At 43.2% G+C, this 16,805-nt stretch overlaps 1 protein-coding gene across 1 annotated transcript; it reads left to right on the forward strand.

The window, feature by feature from the left end:
* The first annotated feature begins 364 nt into the window (after positions 1-364).
* Positions 365-16,121, forward strand: agpat2 (1-acylglycerol-3-phosphate O-acyltransferase 2 (lysophosphatidic acid acyltransferase, beta)). Its single transcript, XM_035607814.2, has 6 exons — positions 365-758; positions 6,180-6,313; positions 9,999-10,174; positions 11,072-11,167; positions 13,408-13,480; positions 13,602-16,121. Exons 1-6 carry the CDS (start codon positions 376-378, stop codon positions 13,757-13,759), a joined length of 1,020 nt encoding a protein of 339 aa, XP_035463707.1. The 5' UTR covers positions 365-375; the 3' UTR covers positions 13,760-16,121.
* Positions 16,122-16,805: the final 684 nt, after the last annotated feature.

Below are 16,805 nucleotides of genomic sequence, written 5' to 3' on the forward strand. Positions count from 1 at the left end.
ATCATGTCAAGTAGAGCTCTCCGCCACGGCTGAAACATAGTCAAGACGCCTGGACAGTGTCAGATTATGGCCAAGGGTTGGATTATCATTCCTAATCCAATTATACATGTAATCTGCCAATCTGGTCTGCATTTTTCGAGAGAGTGAATCCACATGGGTTCGGTCGTTTTGGCCATGACGTCACGTATCCTACAAGATTAAAAAAATAAATAAACGACCAATGCGTTGACAGAACCAATACCAGCGTTGATAGTCTGTGATTGGTGACATCAGACCCAGTGGTCCAGCAACCGGAAATAGAAAAAAAATATATACAACCGATGACGATGTGACTCCTCCTCGTGATGCCGGCTAGCAACAGATGAGCGCCGCTACATGTTCTTTTTCGGGCAGCCAGCGCCGACGGACACTGTCAGACCGTGTCATGTTTGTCAACGTGTCGGCGCCCCCCTCCCCTCTCGCACCGTAGCCGGACCCCCGCCGCCCCCCACTCCACCAAACCCCACCCCCCGCACGCGCGCGCGTGCTCGTGCGCCAGCCAGCCTGCCCGTGTGTCCCGACTTTCTGTGGCGGATCGCGATGGACGTGCTGTGGATGGCGCCGCTGCTGCTGCTGCTCCCGCTGCTGCTGTGGACCAGCAGCGCGTTCGTTTTCTATTTCAAAAAGTGCTTTTACGTCGCCTGGATGATGTGCCTGGCCCTGGTGGCCATCCCGCTGAGCATACTGAAGAGCGGCGGCAGGGACGTAGAAAACATGAGGTGAGTTTGTGAGTGTGTGTGTGTGTGTGAGAGAGAGAGAGAGAGAGAGAGAGAGAGAGAGTGTGTGTGTGTGTGTGTGCATATTAAATGTCGCTCGCATGCCAGCGCCGTCCAAAACCGCTAGCCGCCGCTAGCTAGCTAGCTTGCTTGCTAGCTGGCTAGCGGCAGAAGCAGCCGCGGTTGCTTATTAAACATTCATAAAAGGCTTCGCTGGCAACACCTTTCTCGTTGCAGATGTTCCCCTTTCTCCCGCGTCGGTCTAATGCCTCTGCGGCCTCGGGGACACACTCCGCTCGGCTCGTCTGTCTCGCGTTGGAAGGCAAGACATCGTAAGAACTGGCGAAACGCTCGTTAAAACCAAAATCACACACATGCTAACGTTAGCCCCCCCCCCCCCCCCCCCCCCCCCCCCACACACACACACACACACACAACTTGGCAGGGGCAATGTGTTAGCTGACGACGGGGGAGCGAACATGTTTACGTTCGTGTTAGCTCTGGTTGTTATTCGCAGCAGCAGCAGCAGCAGCAGTGTTAGATAAACGCCTACCCTCAACTTCCTCGTGATTTCTCTACAAGCATGCCCGCTACTTCCCCCCCGGTCAGAAGCCGCTTCGTCCGTCTGCCCGGCGAACATCACAACACCACACATCGCCACATCACCGTCTCGGCTGCATTTTGTGTTTTTGTCTTGACGAGCCGTCGATCGCGATCGTGCGAGTTGCAACTCTTCAGACGATGCAGAGGTGTTAGCGACGTGCAGTTGTCACGTGTGCAACCCCTCAGATGTGGAAGCCATCATAACAACACCCCTGCAAAAAATCTGGTCTTTATGTGTCTTATGCATTTTTTTTTTTTGCTTCAATCGCGGCGGTGATAGGTGCAATTTAAACGTGTTTATCAGCCTACTTTTATAATGATAATAATGCTTTTTATTTATAGAGCACTTTTCATTGCGAAAAGCAATGTCAAAGTGCGACGGTGTAGGAGGAAGGTCCCAGCGACAACAGGTCGGTTACAAACATCCGTACAAATCCGTGCAAAAAACTCCACAAAGTTGATATCAGAAAATATGACTAGGTATCAAAGAAGGTTTCTAGGGGTGTAGAGAGAGACACAAAAGAGCAACAAATGGATTTCAGAGGGAAAAGCGGCAAAGGTCAGTGCCAGCGTCCTCTCCCCTGTGGTCGTCATAACAACTCTATGTCTTCATGTATAGTTATACACACGCTTACATAAATGTAAGGGGGCAGATTATCGGAAACATGTCTTTAAAAATTTGATGCATTTTTAATACAGCAACAACTACAACTCTAATAGTCAGTGACACGGCTTGGATGAGTATAGTTGCTCTATAGGAAGGACCCCTCAGCCATATCACTGGCGGAAATATGTTATTGTATACTTGACACACACACACACACACTGACCCGGTCACGTGATACCTGGGAAATGTAGTGTGCCTTTAGGGTCAGTGTCCACTTTGTTGCCGGAGGGGGTGGGCTTTTTATTGTTGTAGTTAAACCTAGACTGTGTGGATGGATTGCCAAACACAAACGACCGCATTTCCGTAATCAGTTCCCACTGATTCGAGTTGGGTTACTTGGGACAGTTGTCATGAGGCCCGTCCTCGGCGCAAACCCGCTTGCCCTTGAGCCGCTGGCGACAGCCCCGTCAGCCCCAACAGCAGAGCTCGCTGCCTCCGCTGCTCTTTGGAGGGAACCGTGTCGTGTCATGTTGCACCACTGTACCATTCTGACAGCTCAAAGGTTATCGGCACATGTTGACTCTGACAAAGTGACTGCACCGAGGTCAGACCTTGGACAGGGAATGAATAGAGTTTTGGATGCACATTCTTCACACCAGCCGGCTCTGACTCCGACTGCCCTCTCCTTAATGAATCACAAAGCTCTTTTATTTCCCCAGTCCACAATGGCCTGAATTCTGGGGTTGACTACTTGCTACACAGCTGACATTGAGAACTAGAATGGCACCAAGTTATAAGCCTCTACATGTGCAGTTGGCAAAAGGCATCCAAAGAATTCAAGTTTCAGTGAATGCTGTGATGGCGTTTCCCCAAACACTCTTTTTAGTTTTCAATTTATTGTATATGCAGACGCGTATATCTGTCATTATTGTGAACAACTGCTTTTGGCTCCAAACGTAATTTATCAGGTAGGATCTCATGACGACAGATAAAGGACAGAGACATAGTTCTCTCACTCACAGTCGAGAGATTCCACAGATGCCATTCTGTGTAGTGACTTCCAACATCGGTGTGAGACGACCAGTGTTGCTGTCTGTTTTACTTAGCAGTCATGTTGTAACCGTTGGATAACTGACCTTTTAAAACCTACATTGTGAAAATTTCACATCTTCTACCCGCTGTCGCTGTGATTCTGAGTGAATCTATCCTCTGCTGTGTCATTCTGGTCCAGCGACTAGCCCCCTGTTACAGACCAGCCCGCTAACATTCAGCTCATAATTTAGCTTCAGCACTTGGTTTGTCGCTACAAATTTTGTATGCATGTTATGCCAGACTCATATTTTTTTTCTGTGAGAAGCCCAGGTTGCGTGAAACCTGTTCTGGTATCAGCTCAACCTAAATGTCAGTGTGCACTTGTAGGTTCAAAAGGAAATTATTTAGAGATTTATCATGGAATGAACTAGAAGAAAAGCTCAGTGGATTGGTCATAAAAAGAATCCAACCGAGACCATTTAATTCCCCTTGAACAATCTCGCATTTGCTGCAACGCTGGCCGAGTCATTGCATAACCAGTGGCTTTTGCACTACACTGAGTGTTTTATCACTGTACTTCTGCAAGATAACCCAGAGACCGTATCCTGGTTTAAAGGTTACTTTATATTACTATAGGGATACAATCAAACATAAACATGTTTTTCTACACCAACTAGCTCATCATTAGTTGCCCCAAACCTAAAGCTTGGAATGAGATTGGTTGAATGTTTATCATTTGATGTATAGTTAGAAATTAGGTTTTTTTTTAAAGGAGAACTGATGATTTGAGGTGGTAGTTCTCAACAAGTAATTTATTTAAATTCTAGTGCGCATATGGTGAGATTTATGCTCATTCCCAAAACGACTTTTTCATGTTTGGTTGTCATTATGTTAATATCTTGCCTCCAGACAACACAGCTTTACAGTGGACTCTGTTAGCCGTAAGCTCTCAGGTGTTGTCTGTCTGCTCTCGTTTATTGAGTGAAAAATTATCAGGGCGGGCATCAGGGTGAAAAGCCTATTGAAATGTACTAAGTGGCTCTTTGCAGTTTTCGTTCCCGTAATTATCGCAGGCAAAACCACACACAATTACCAAACCTCGCTCGGTTCGTTTCCTTTCATTCGCAACAGGATATTGGAAACGTGTGACTGTTGCAAATAGGTAGCAGCATGCATGACACTCAAGTTTGAAATTTAATGTGGCTCCTAAGATGACGACCGTAAAACTGAATTACTGCTGAAGAAGTGTCAGGGAAAATAAACTTGAAAAGAAGATTGTTAGAAGGCATCTTCAAAACTAGGGCATCGCGGGACAACAACAACAGGAGGAGGGGGAACAGGTTTGAGAGAGGATATGATTCATTGATGAGGAAGGGACATGAGTTATTTTTTGAAGTGACGATTTCTCTCCGAGTGACTCTGAGGGAAGGTCATTCAAGTTGGTGGCGTAACAGGGACCAGTGTTAGTTACACAAGGACAAGCAGCTGGTTGGTATGCAAAATTGGTGGTTCAGTTTTTGCATGGCAAAATTTCCTGCCCTCCCGGCTTGGACAGTGCGTTTTGGATGAAAGATCGTTGCATTCTACATATAAGTGATCCTTTTTTTGTTTTTATTTATTATGTGATCTCTTATAGACTCGCTCTGAGTTTATATGTATTCTTAGTAACAATTTTCAAAGTTTTTTTTCTTCATGAAAAAGTTACAATTTATTTTTTAAAGATTTCTAATCTAATGCATTACATTTGTGATTGGTACATTTGAGTAGCTCTACACTCGCAGAATGAACTGTGGCTGTGGAATCTGTATTCAACTGCAGCTTCAGGAATAATTCAGATGTAAATTAGGTGCATACTAAAAACATAAATTAAATGAAGACATCATTCATAATATTGTGACACACGTTTCTTTCCCTACTTTCACAAAGTTCAAATATTCCATAATTTTATAGATAAATCTAAAGATACATACAGCCATACACACAGTTTGGAATCATTTCATTTCTTTTGCTGATATGACTGCCTTTGGCTCAGAGAGGAATAAGAGTCAAACTTCTACCAAATAAGGCCTGCTGCGTTTTTTTAGGCACTTGAAAAAACTCGTAGCATAGCAGCAATGATGCGTTTTAAAAGTGAAATGTACCAGTGTGGCTGGAGTCCCACAGCGCTGCTCAAAAGCATGTACCCTGCAGCGTGATGTTTACCATTACAATGAAAGTTTACCTTGTCAGGGCTGAGTTCCCCTCGGATTTGTCTTAACACAACTCAGAGATGTTATCTCTACCACTATAAAGGTTGAGTGATAAATAGAAGCCCTGACCAGAGAGGATGTAAACAGGAAATAGTGCTCCTTTAAAAAATTATATTCTTAATTATATATAAACAACTTTTGCAACAGCTGTACTCCACAAACAAGCTTTGATTAAACCCTTCTGCACACTACGCTGCTCGACTCCAGAAAGTTGCCAACAGGCTGGTAAGAAGTTGAGAAGCTCAAGTCCCACATACTTTTTTACTATCATAGAGTTGGTGAGGATAAAACGGCTAACAGTAGAGTGAATATTGACTTGTCAACATTGGTAATATTGCTTCCTGTCGGCTATACACTGTGCAGAAGTTGGCTGCTGTTTCCCTTAGCAACAACATAAGCTGGTGATGGTCGTAAATTTGACAGCCTGATTAAAAGTTTTTTTTATGCACCCTAGTCAAATCAATCAAAGCAGCTCTAACGTCTTCTTTTTTTATAGTAAAGGGGGGGGTCACCTTTTCTCACATCATCGTGATTGATGACTCCCAACCCTATTTAACACTAGTATAAAATATGTCATAACTTTGCCACTGACACTGAACGGAAATGCATAAAGCTGACCGGCAGATGTTCTCAAAGATTATGAGAGCGTTTTACTCACTTCAGGCCATTATTTAACCAACCAACCACGAAGCAAACAAAGCTGATGTTTGCAATGTTGCACGTGGTTCGGTTACCAGATGTCTTGCGCTAAAAGACATTCACGACTATGTATTCTGACCAAGGTCAAATTTAAAATATCTGAGTTGGCATCCTTATAATGTAGGGTGTTACTGTCAAGGTTTTTGTTGATAAAATGTCTCCTGCTGCACTCACATGACTGAAGGGTAACCTGTACTTATTCACGACTGTAATTACCCCCCCCCCCCCTTGCAGGATTGTCCGGTTCCTGGTTCGCCACGTGAAGTACTTCCTAGGTCTTCGGTTTGAAGTGAGCGGTTCAGAGCATCTGCAGACAGAGGGACCCTATGTCATCATCTCCAACCATCAGAGTTCCCTGGATGTACTGGGTGGGTACTGTAGTTCTACACAGAGTTTTTCTTTCTTGTGTCAGGTGCTCCTGTTTTATTTGATCTGAAATGAAACTCTAACTTTAAGGCTTTGATTTTAGCCTATTAAAATCCTCTATGAAGGGACTATGTACAGAAAGGGCTCACAATGATTCTTAGATTGTTCAGGCAGTACATAAAGTGGACGTCAACACTTTTAAAATCTTGTCCTTGTTTTCTTGCATGATTATAATTAACTTATTTTCATAGTTATTTTAGTTTACAAGTGAGTCTGAACCAATTTTAGAGCAGAGGTTTGGAAATGCAGCCCGTTGCATCTATTTTTCAATACTGACTGAAATGTTTCGTCAGATAATGAGGGATGATGCAAGATGGTTGCACAGATGGCAGCTTTTCCTCAGCCGTAGTTTTTATTTTTGTTTGTTTGTTTATCTTTGGTCTTCAGTGACTTAAATAAGATGAGATTTGTACATTCAGCACTTCACCCTGAGCACAACGATTTGACACCAGAACTGACACTGATGGACACTTCCGTTGAAGCAGCCACAGTCTGATGCAGGAGTCACAGATGGAAGAAGCATAGCAAAAGCACAGGCGAAGCTCAGACTGTGGCCACGGAGTGGAGATTCCCTACACGAGCACTCTGGAGCTCATTCATAAATCCCTAAAGTAATGGACAAGCTGCTACTGCTCAATGGAACTAACAAGGATTATTCTCACTGCTGCTCTGCGCCTCACGCAAACCTGGGGAGGGGAATGTTTCCTGGACAGTTTTCATATCAAGGATGCAAGTGGAGGGCCATTGCGCTCCTAATGAATGTCGACGTCACAGAGTGGAAGAATTTTGTCACTTTTTAAGCTGACCTTTCATTCTGCTCAGTGCTAACGTCCTGCCTTGATTCTGTGTGAGGCTCGTCAGACAGTTTGCAAAGTGTGTGTGGCCACAACTGACAAATGACCCAGCGAGTTAAAGCCACGACCACAGACTCTGTTTGTGGCGCTGACTGTTGACCCGGATGAGCTCACTGAGCTCACTGACACTGTGACACAGTAAAACAACCCCCCCCCCCCCCCCCCCCCCCCCCCCCCCCCCCCCCCCCACACACACACACACACACACACACACACACACACACACACTTTAGACAACAGTTAACTGACCGATGACCTGGATGTATGTGACTGTAGGGTTAACAACCTGACTGCTGGTCCACAGAATTAATAGCCAACTGAGTAATTTCATCTGCATTTCATTGGCTTGGCCACCAAACCATAAAAGAGCAGACATCCCAGACTTAAAGGGGCAGTAAGTGATTTTGGAGAAAGCTAATTTCTCTCTTTGTCGTTGTGTGCTTTTACTGTTCTGGCCGGCAACCCCGCAACTTCACGTATGGGTGACCGCAGCACTAGAACCGACAGCTAGTTGACCATGAGGAAATATTCGCTGATTTTTACAAAACGTATATTGCTTTATAATAACTTACTGCCCCTTTTATACCTCTCTAAGTTCAGTGAGGGCTGGTCAGCACAGAAAGGTTAATCATGTCCAAACGTTAAACTTATTCTAAGAACTAAGATGGTTTTGGTGTCTAAATCAAATTGTTGACAATGTTTGTAAATAATCCTGCTAAAACTGGGACAAATGTAAAATTGTACCAGCTTTGTGCTGACAAAATGTAGAACGACGTGCAACAGAGTACCATGCACCCACAGAAATGATTTTAACATTATAATAAGTGGTTTGGATTGGGCACTGAAGATCATAGAACGCAACGCACTGATCAATACACACACCACTAAAAAAATGAATGCATCACTGGCCCAGAGGACCCAGTCTGCGATAAAAGCTGTTTTTTAAGTTTACTGGCCACTATTTAACATGAGTGTGGATTGAATAACGGCAAGTTGTAGTACGGTTTTGATTCTTATTATATCCCATGTTTTGATTGTGTGCCAGTGTGGGGCATGACTTTCAACATGGCGTCATTCCTCTCAGTCTTAAATGTCAATGTTGATGACACTAAGCGTATTAGCGGAGGTATGTTTTGTCTCCATCGGTGCCCGGGAAGGGAAAGAGTGTGTGTTGATGGGGCCAGGCTCAAGGCCAAGGTGGTGACAGCAGGGAGGGAGGGAGGGGGGGGGGGGAGAGAGAGAGAAGCATCTAATTAGTGCTGAGGAAACTCTGCAGGAGCCCGATTCGGCGTCCAAGTTGCCATGCCGACAGCTACACCCAGCCATTAATATCTGCTCATCCCGGAGCTGATGTGATGAGAGCGGCAGGAGCTAAAATCCTCCTCTCACCTTTACGGCTTGTTTTTAAGCACTCTGTCTGATAGGACTTATACTTTATGGTAACACAAAGTATCAATTCAACTAATGCAGCATAAATGCAACAGCCAGTAACTAAATCCTCCCTTCATGAAGGTTATATTAAGTTTTTCCTGAAACCTTTTGAAAGGTGGTGAATCAACTGTGTCGTCCTTTGTGCAGAGTGTAGCGCATTTGACACACCTGCATCAGGCACCATTTGTCTTTGTGTTCTTCATTTGTGTCACTAATGCTGGAGCAGCTTTTACAAACTGGATAATTATACTAAAAGATTCCTCTGGCTGAGATAAAAAAAAGAAAGCTGTTTCTTCATTCAGTGGACAATACTTATATTCTAGAAAGAGGAGGAGAAACTAAACCAGTCATTGTCGAATCAAGGCTTGATGGGGATAGGACCGGGCTTATAGTACACGATTTGCCAACATTTCGCATGGCTCCCATTTTGTCATACTAATCAAAATTACAGAATTGCGGATCATTCATCCTTTAATTTTTATTGCTCCTTTTTGCGTTAAAAATGCCATCAAATGTTGTAATTACAATTAAAGGTAGAGAAGTCTGTTGAATATCATATTTCTTTTATCTTGTTTGGCTCTTTAGAGTCCCGTTAAACCATTTAAGTTGCAGTGTTTATGAACGTACCGAAATATAAATTTAAAGAGCAAAAAGGTGCCATGATATTAATTGTAACTAAGGAGATTTTAAATGATCCTTGATAGTTACTACTTCTACTACTTCTACTTTTAATGCAGAATGTATTTAACATCCTCATTAATTTTGCTTTATTTCTCAGTGGCTTCTGGTTCACAAACTGAACTCACTCTGGCTTAATTTTATTTCAGATAACGTTTTAAAATTGGACAAGTATTAGAACATTGACATTAGTGGTTCTCACTTCTGACACGTTGTTTGAAAGAGTGTTGTCTGCATACAGTAGCTCTGTCCGCCTCACACGTTTGAAAGTAGTCTGGTAGAGATTACAGCGGCGGTTGTACAACTGTCCTCTCTCTCTATTCTCTCCTACTGTCTCTCCTCCCACCCTCTTTCTGCCCACCTCTTCTCTCTTCCTCATTTCTCTCCTCACCCCAACCGGTCGAGACAGATGACCGCCCACAACTGAGTCTGGTTCTGTCAGAGATTTCTTCCTGTTAAAGGGAGTTTTTCTCTCCACCGTCGCCAAGTGCTTTGCTCATTGTGGGATTTGTTGGGTTTTCCCTGTAATATTGTAATATTGACCTCACTATCTAAAGTGCCTCGAGACAATGAATGTTGTGATATGGCGCTATACAAATAAAATTGAATTGAATTGAATTGAAAAGTTAAAAAACGACTGACTTTGTTTTCCTGTGTACCTCAGGCCTGATGGAGATCTTACCAGACCGCTGCACCATGATTGCCAAGAAGGAGTTAGTCTACGCTGGTACCGTTGGCCTCATCTGCTGGCTGGGCGGCATCGTCTTCATCAACCGCAAGAAGACGAGCGACGCCAAGAGCGTCATGGCTGACGCTGCCAAAACTATGTTGGACGACCAGGTAATCTGACTCTTGTCGAAACGGGTCGCAGTTAAATCAGTGATGATGGTGGGAGATGCAACAGAGTGCAGAATCAAAAGCGGTTTACAGTTTGGATATCAAATATTCTTTCTACTTCTGTTATAAATGTATTTTTAACTACAGATGTGTGTTAATAGATTATTTTCTGGCAAATTCAGTAATCACACATACTCATACACACACATACACACACATACACATATAATACCAGACGTGGACATGATGTACATCTTCCAAGATTTAGAACAACTCGCTGTCAGTATTGTGTTCAGTTTAGGGGGAGGGCAGCTGTGGAATAAATACCATTTTGTTGCAACACAATACTCCACCTCCTCTCACAAACTTAACATTCCGGCCCGGAGCTCGTTTGGAAAGTCTGACCACTTGAATATTGTATCCTGCCGCCTCATTCATCTTGTACAGTTGACTTATTTTTCTGCATTTTCCTTATGTATCTTATGACTTGACTTTTTTGTTTAATTGTTCTTGTGTGTGTTGTGCTAATGTGATAATATGATGATAATTCATTTTTAGATTTCTCTTTTTAAGGGAGAAAAAATCATAATTATAATAAAATGAACTTGTTTTATACAGCACATTTCAAAACCATTACAACGTGCTTTTTGAATCTCACCGGCACAGCCTAACTTTGAAACACTGTTAAATGTCTTTTATTTGCAGATGAATAAAATTAATTATAAATTCAGAGTTTTAGTGATATCATATTGTTATATATGACATCTATTATGGTTGTATATATAACATATATAGTGGTTTTTGTTTCACTACTGAATCTGTCCCAAGTTTTTGTCTCATGGGGGGACGATGTATAATGATACATAATGAGTAAATCTACCTCACCTCTGACCCTCACAGATTCGTCTGTGGGTGTTCCCAGAAGGAACGAGAAACCAGAGAGGCGACCTGCTGCCCTTTAAAAAAGGTGCTTTCCACCTGGCAGTGCAGGCACAAGTAAGTAGCTCTTCTCCCATTCCTTTCAACTTCACTTTCTTTCGTTTCCCTTTTTTATATACAGACAGACAGAGAGAGAGAGAGAGAGAGAGAGAGAGAGAGAGAGAGAGAGAGAGAGAGAGAGAGAGAGAGAGAGAGAGAGAGAGAGAGAGAGAGAGAGAGAGAGAGAGAGAGAGAGAGAGAGAGAGAGAGAGAGAGAGAGAGAGAGAGAGAGAGAGTTCAAGCCGTCCTAACTGTATCCAGAGCTACGTGTGAGTGAAGTCAATATCTCATCAGTTGTAATTGTGCACGCTCCTCCTCAGAAGGGCCGTGATGATACTGGCTGTATTTCAGGAGTTTCCTGGCAACCGTTGTCTCCCCCAAGAGCGAGGGGGGTTGTGTTTTCTGCATTGTGCCACTTCTAGACACATGGGGGAGCTAGCAACCTGAAATGACCCAGGGCAACAGCAGGATTTCGCCACATGTAACACACACATGAGAATACGCAAACATGGCACTGAATCTCTACTCAGTGCTTTGAGTAGTTTTGTTAGTTTTCGCTTTCTTTCCAATTATGAGCGCTTTCTTCCTGACGGTTGTGTTTTAGTATTTTCTGAATTGTTGTTCGTTCTATGCGATGTCACTTATTCCCCAACTCCTTTTTGTTCTTCAGCTGATGTTTCATAGTGCAAACTCTGGGTCAGACAGGTGGTATGAATTTTTCAAAAAACACTGTTAAATGGGATCTGGCCAGGAACTGCAAATTGTTTCACCCACTGCAAAAGTGTGTATTTGAATAGTGAGGCCATTATGTTGTAATTTGCTGCTAAAGATGAATATCACTTTGGTTAAAACATGCCCCAGGTCTAAGAGGCTACAAAAATAAAAACCCTGCTGCTCCCCATTAGCAAACACAGACCTGGCAACAACATCTGCCAAGTCTCAGGTGATTTGATCGCAGGTGAGCGACTCCGGGTGGAGGTGGGAACGCACCCAGAACACATCTGGACGGATTCCAGATCCGATCACTCCAACCACATTGGGAGCTGGTCTGGGACCCATGTGACCACATTCTTTCAGCAGTGTGAATGCAAATGCATCCTGGGCCACCTTGAAGGGCCGACCTACTGCACTCAGCCAGCGTCCTCTGACCTGCTACAGTTTCATAGTGAACCGAAATTATCTTTATACTTCTCTGTGTTTCTCACATTGATTTGTTTGTGGCCACACTGATATTGATTCATTTTAAATTTATCAAATGAGTAAAATCTTCTTTCACCATAGAGCATTGATTCACCCAGCCCCTTCTTGCCCTGCTCTCTCCCTTTTTCAGAACGTGCGCGTCAGCACAAGGTGGCAGAATAACTTAATTTGAGGTCCGTGCGTGTTGTCGATCTTCCCCTGTTGACTCTGCGTTACACTCGCCTCGGCCGAATTACTGTGCAGCAGCCTCTCCATTTGTACCCAGCCGGCCCCGGATCGAGTGGAAGCGGGACAGCCCCCAGGGGGGGCCACGTTTGGCTCAGTCCCGTTGAAGGGCCACTCGGGGCCTCGAGAGAGCAACTCGGCCTCTATTAGTAGCACTGAAGGAGATGGGGATTCTTTGTGTCATGCTGAGTGTGAGTGTATGTGAGAGAAGGAGAGAGGGAGAGAGAGAATGTGATACTGCTTTAGTGAAGCATTTCTGCCTGTTTGTTTCTCATCTCTTGAGATGCTTTGGAGAAAAACTACGGTCAAATTGTAAAGTCTGGGGCTACAGTACATCATACTACTACTGAAACGATCTCCGTCCATACTAACACATCTGAAAACGTATATATCGCGTGACAATTGTACACTGAGCATGTGCGTGCCGGTGTAAACAGGCAGTAGATTGTCTCCTCTGCTAAAAAACTAAAATACTATGATCGAGAAACAACAATGGTGATAAGTAAGAGCAGGGATCTCTTTGACGTGGTGGAACTAGTACTAAAAGTAAGAATTTACAATGTTTTGTCTTCACGGCTGGTAGTTGAATTGTGACTGATGAGAACCAATCAGGAGGTGAATGCTGGTTACTGCGTCATTGTCCCCAAATGTCTGTTTTTGCCCGTCCATACTGCAATGCAGCCCCAGGAGTTTTCAAACTAAAATGGGACGAGCTAGGATTTAGCCTAGGAATTGAATTCATTTAAAGTTTTATTCTTGACTTGGGAAATAAAGAGGGGATGGTACATATTTTGGGACAGTGTGTGAGTCCACTTCTCTTTCTTGTTTTCCAGGCGCCCATCATTCCCATCGTTTTCTCCTCCTACAACAACTTCTACCTACGGAAAGAAAAGCAGTTCAAATCAGGTAAATCAGGCTCGCTGCACGTGGTGTTTTCCCAACGTGTATGACGAATCCACATCTGTGTGCAAACTGCCGCTTTTAAGTTCTTCTGCGCGACTTCGTGAACGTTTTTGTGCCTCCCCAGGGACCATCCGATTGAAGATCCTTCCAAAGATCGAGACGAAGGGGATGACGTCAGATGACGTGGCGTCGCTCTCCGACAAATCCTTCAACCTGATGCTCTCTGCCTTCCGGGACATCTCTGCCCCCGTAACCCACAGCAACGGGCCGTTGAGGCACTGAACATTCACCACGCTCCGGCCTCTCTTTCTCCTATGTGAGAACCTATTTGAGACCCGACCCGCACCCCAGACCTCCCCCCCTCCCCCCCAGGTGGTCCCATTTACCTGGCCAGGAAACTACATGACGCAGGTCTCTTGTCATGAAATCTCTTCTGGTCCAGTCCGCATCTTGGCCTGCCCCATACAGCACAGGCCGTCCCGACCCTCACTGTCTGCAGCCGTGAGCGGAGTGACGGACGGCGAGCCCAACAGTATGGATGTGTATTGTTCTTCATGCATGCCTTCTGGACGGCTCTGTCCACCGTCCACCTTGCTTTGGAAGCCTGTTTTAGTTATTTTCTTAATTTACCACCATTTGCTTTTTCTTTTCCTTTTTTTTTGGCCTTTTTTTCTTTTGCTCCTCTTACTTTCTTTCGAACATATAAACCCGTTCATAAATGTCAGAGGCTATTTATGTGTTTCTCTCATGCGGCCTTTGTTTTAGTTATCTTTGGACACAAACACACGTTCAACATACCCCATCTCCTTCCTTTCCCTCTTTCAGCATTCCAGTTTCTTGCCTAAAGACAAAATGAGTGGGGTCTCCGAGCAGCGGAGAGCGCGGGGAGGTGAGGGGTCGACACCAGTCGGCCGTGGACTTCTTTAGTTCTGTCGCTGTAAATTAAACTCCGTCTCCGCGTCGGCTCTCTGAACTCTTACGACCAATAGCTCCGTGACATCGCCTAATGATGCCGGAAGGCGAGGAATTCAAGGTTACGGGATGCAGTGGAAAAACAATGGCGCCCATCTGTACTGGATTAATGGACCCATCGGTTTTCAGCGTTGTCTATGTACCATTGTGCTTTTTCTTTCAGTTTGTCTCTCCAAAGGATTGGAAATGACCCGAGTGCAGCATTAAGCAGCGAGTGTCTTTTGGCTGAATTCAGTGTTTTTTGTTCTCTATTTATTTCCATGTCAGATAGTTTTGTCAGTTGTTTTTTATATGTGATCTGCTCCTCGGAGGAAACTCACAAGTGAACCTATTTTAAGATGTGTCAAAAAAAACAACAAAATTTTTTTTTCATGAAGTGCAATGTCCAATGTTTTTTAACATGACTGTTCCAAAGTGCAAGCCACCTGCTGTGCCATGACGACGTGGTTTCTGGGAGGTTTCCAATGCGAGTCCTACTTCCCGACTGACGGCGACCTTCTGAATCACGATGGCGATTTACCAAGAAAAGAGTTAGTGTTACCGATTATATCAGGTGGTTCTCGCTGCAAGAAAGAGGTGAGGAATTATTTAGATCTGAAGAATCGTTTTCGCTTGGTCTGATTATTTCGTTGATGTACTTGACGATTCACTAATTACTAACACCCAAACATTCTCAACTCTGCATCTCAGAAGAGTGTGATTACATCAGATGTATTTTTAAATGGAAATGTTAAGGTTGTTTTTTTTTTAATTAATATGAAAGTAAATAACATTGTTTTTGTTGTGATCTTCAGTTTCAGTTATTACTTAACCTCATAGAGAAAATTTTGATTATTATTATTTTTTTAATAATAATGGGAATTTTGGCCTTAAGTTTGATTGGTGGTTGTTGTTGTTGTTGTTTTTGCTGCACTTTGGATTGTTCGGCTTGTTTGCTCATGATCACTTTTTGTTTTTGTAATTTGTACGGACGGCGACCTCTGTCCACACCGAATTGACTGAATTGCTTTTTAAGTTTACAACCAGGTCTTACCCGCTGCCTTTACATGGTTCTCAGAATCACTTCTTTCGCCCGTCAAACACCATCTGAGAATGTATTTCAGATAGATTATTGTACCAATTGCAACTTTTATTCGAAGCCTGTACACTGCTGTTCATATTTCAGCGCGTCACTAGTTTTTCAGATACCTTTATTCATGTTCAAGGCTGGTATAAAATATAACAACCCCCCCCCCCCCCCATACTCACACTAATGATGATAGAACAAATTCTGTAATTTGTTCTTAGTTAAAATATATTTATTGACTTTTTGTTATCAGTAAGAGCCGCTTTTACCTTCGCAACAAGTCATTTGAATGTTTAAAATGTACTTCACCAAATTGGTTTCATCCCAAAAAATTATGAACTGTACCATTGATTATTATAATTTTTTTTTAAACTGTTCATTTCTTGGTTACTTTGTAATACAAATGTGTGATTTGTTTCATGGCCTTGAACCAAACCGCCGGCCAACAGGCTCTGCAATAACCCTGCTATTTTTATGTTTATTTTTATTTTTGTTATTCCCCCATTTTACAAACTAATATGTAAGATATTGGGGTGAAAACGATTCAAAGTATTCTAAACCTTAATAAAGCAGTTTTCATGCTGAGTTTGGGTTGAAAAACAAAAAGGACTTCAAGTTTTCTGATTTTCACCAAAGCTATTAAAGTGTAATTGGTGGTCGCTTTAGAATGGATATGAGAACCGGAGGTAACATCCTGCTGTGTGCGTGCGTGTGCGTGCGTGCGTGTGCGTGCTTGTGTGTGTGTGTGTGTGATCTAGTGTTCTTGAATCAGTTATTCTGGGGAGAAATCAGAGATGCTAAATAAATTCACTCAAGAAATGCTACTTTACTTGAGTGTTTTTTGCTACTTCATACTTGGAGACATTACATTTATCTGCTTGCTTGATTGTAAGAGATAAGATAAGATGGGTACTTTATTGATCTCAAACTGGGAATGTCCGGTGTTACAGCAGCAGGTATCACGCAACACACGTTACGAAATATACAATATATACAAAGAACAAATGTAAAAATTATACAAATTGCAAAAACATAAAGAACAAGGAAAATAAATATAAATAAAGTGCATGAAATAGTGCAGTGTGTGCAATCGGTTGCCAGAAATGTGCATAGGAACCTAGTAACATGAGCTGGGATTTGTGTTAAACGGAGTTCAGAGTGTCTCTGTCAGACAGAGGTGAAGTGTGGTACAGTCTAATGTCTTGTGGCAGGAGAGATTTCCTGTAACGCTCCTTGTGACAGTGAAGCTGAAAGAGTCTTTTGGAAAAGAATTGTAGAATTACGCTTTAC

This window comes from Scophthalmus maximus, chromosome 20, assembly GCF_022379125.1.
Source record: "Scophthalmus maximus strain ysfricsl-2021 chromosome 20, ASM2237912v1, whole genome shotgun sequence".
NCBI lineage: Eukaryota > Metazoa > Chordata > Actinopteri > Pleuronectiformes > Scophthalmidae > Scophthalmus > Scophthalmus maximus.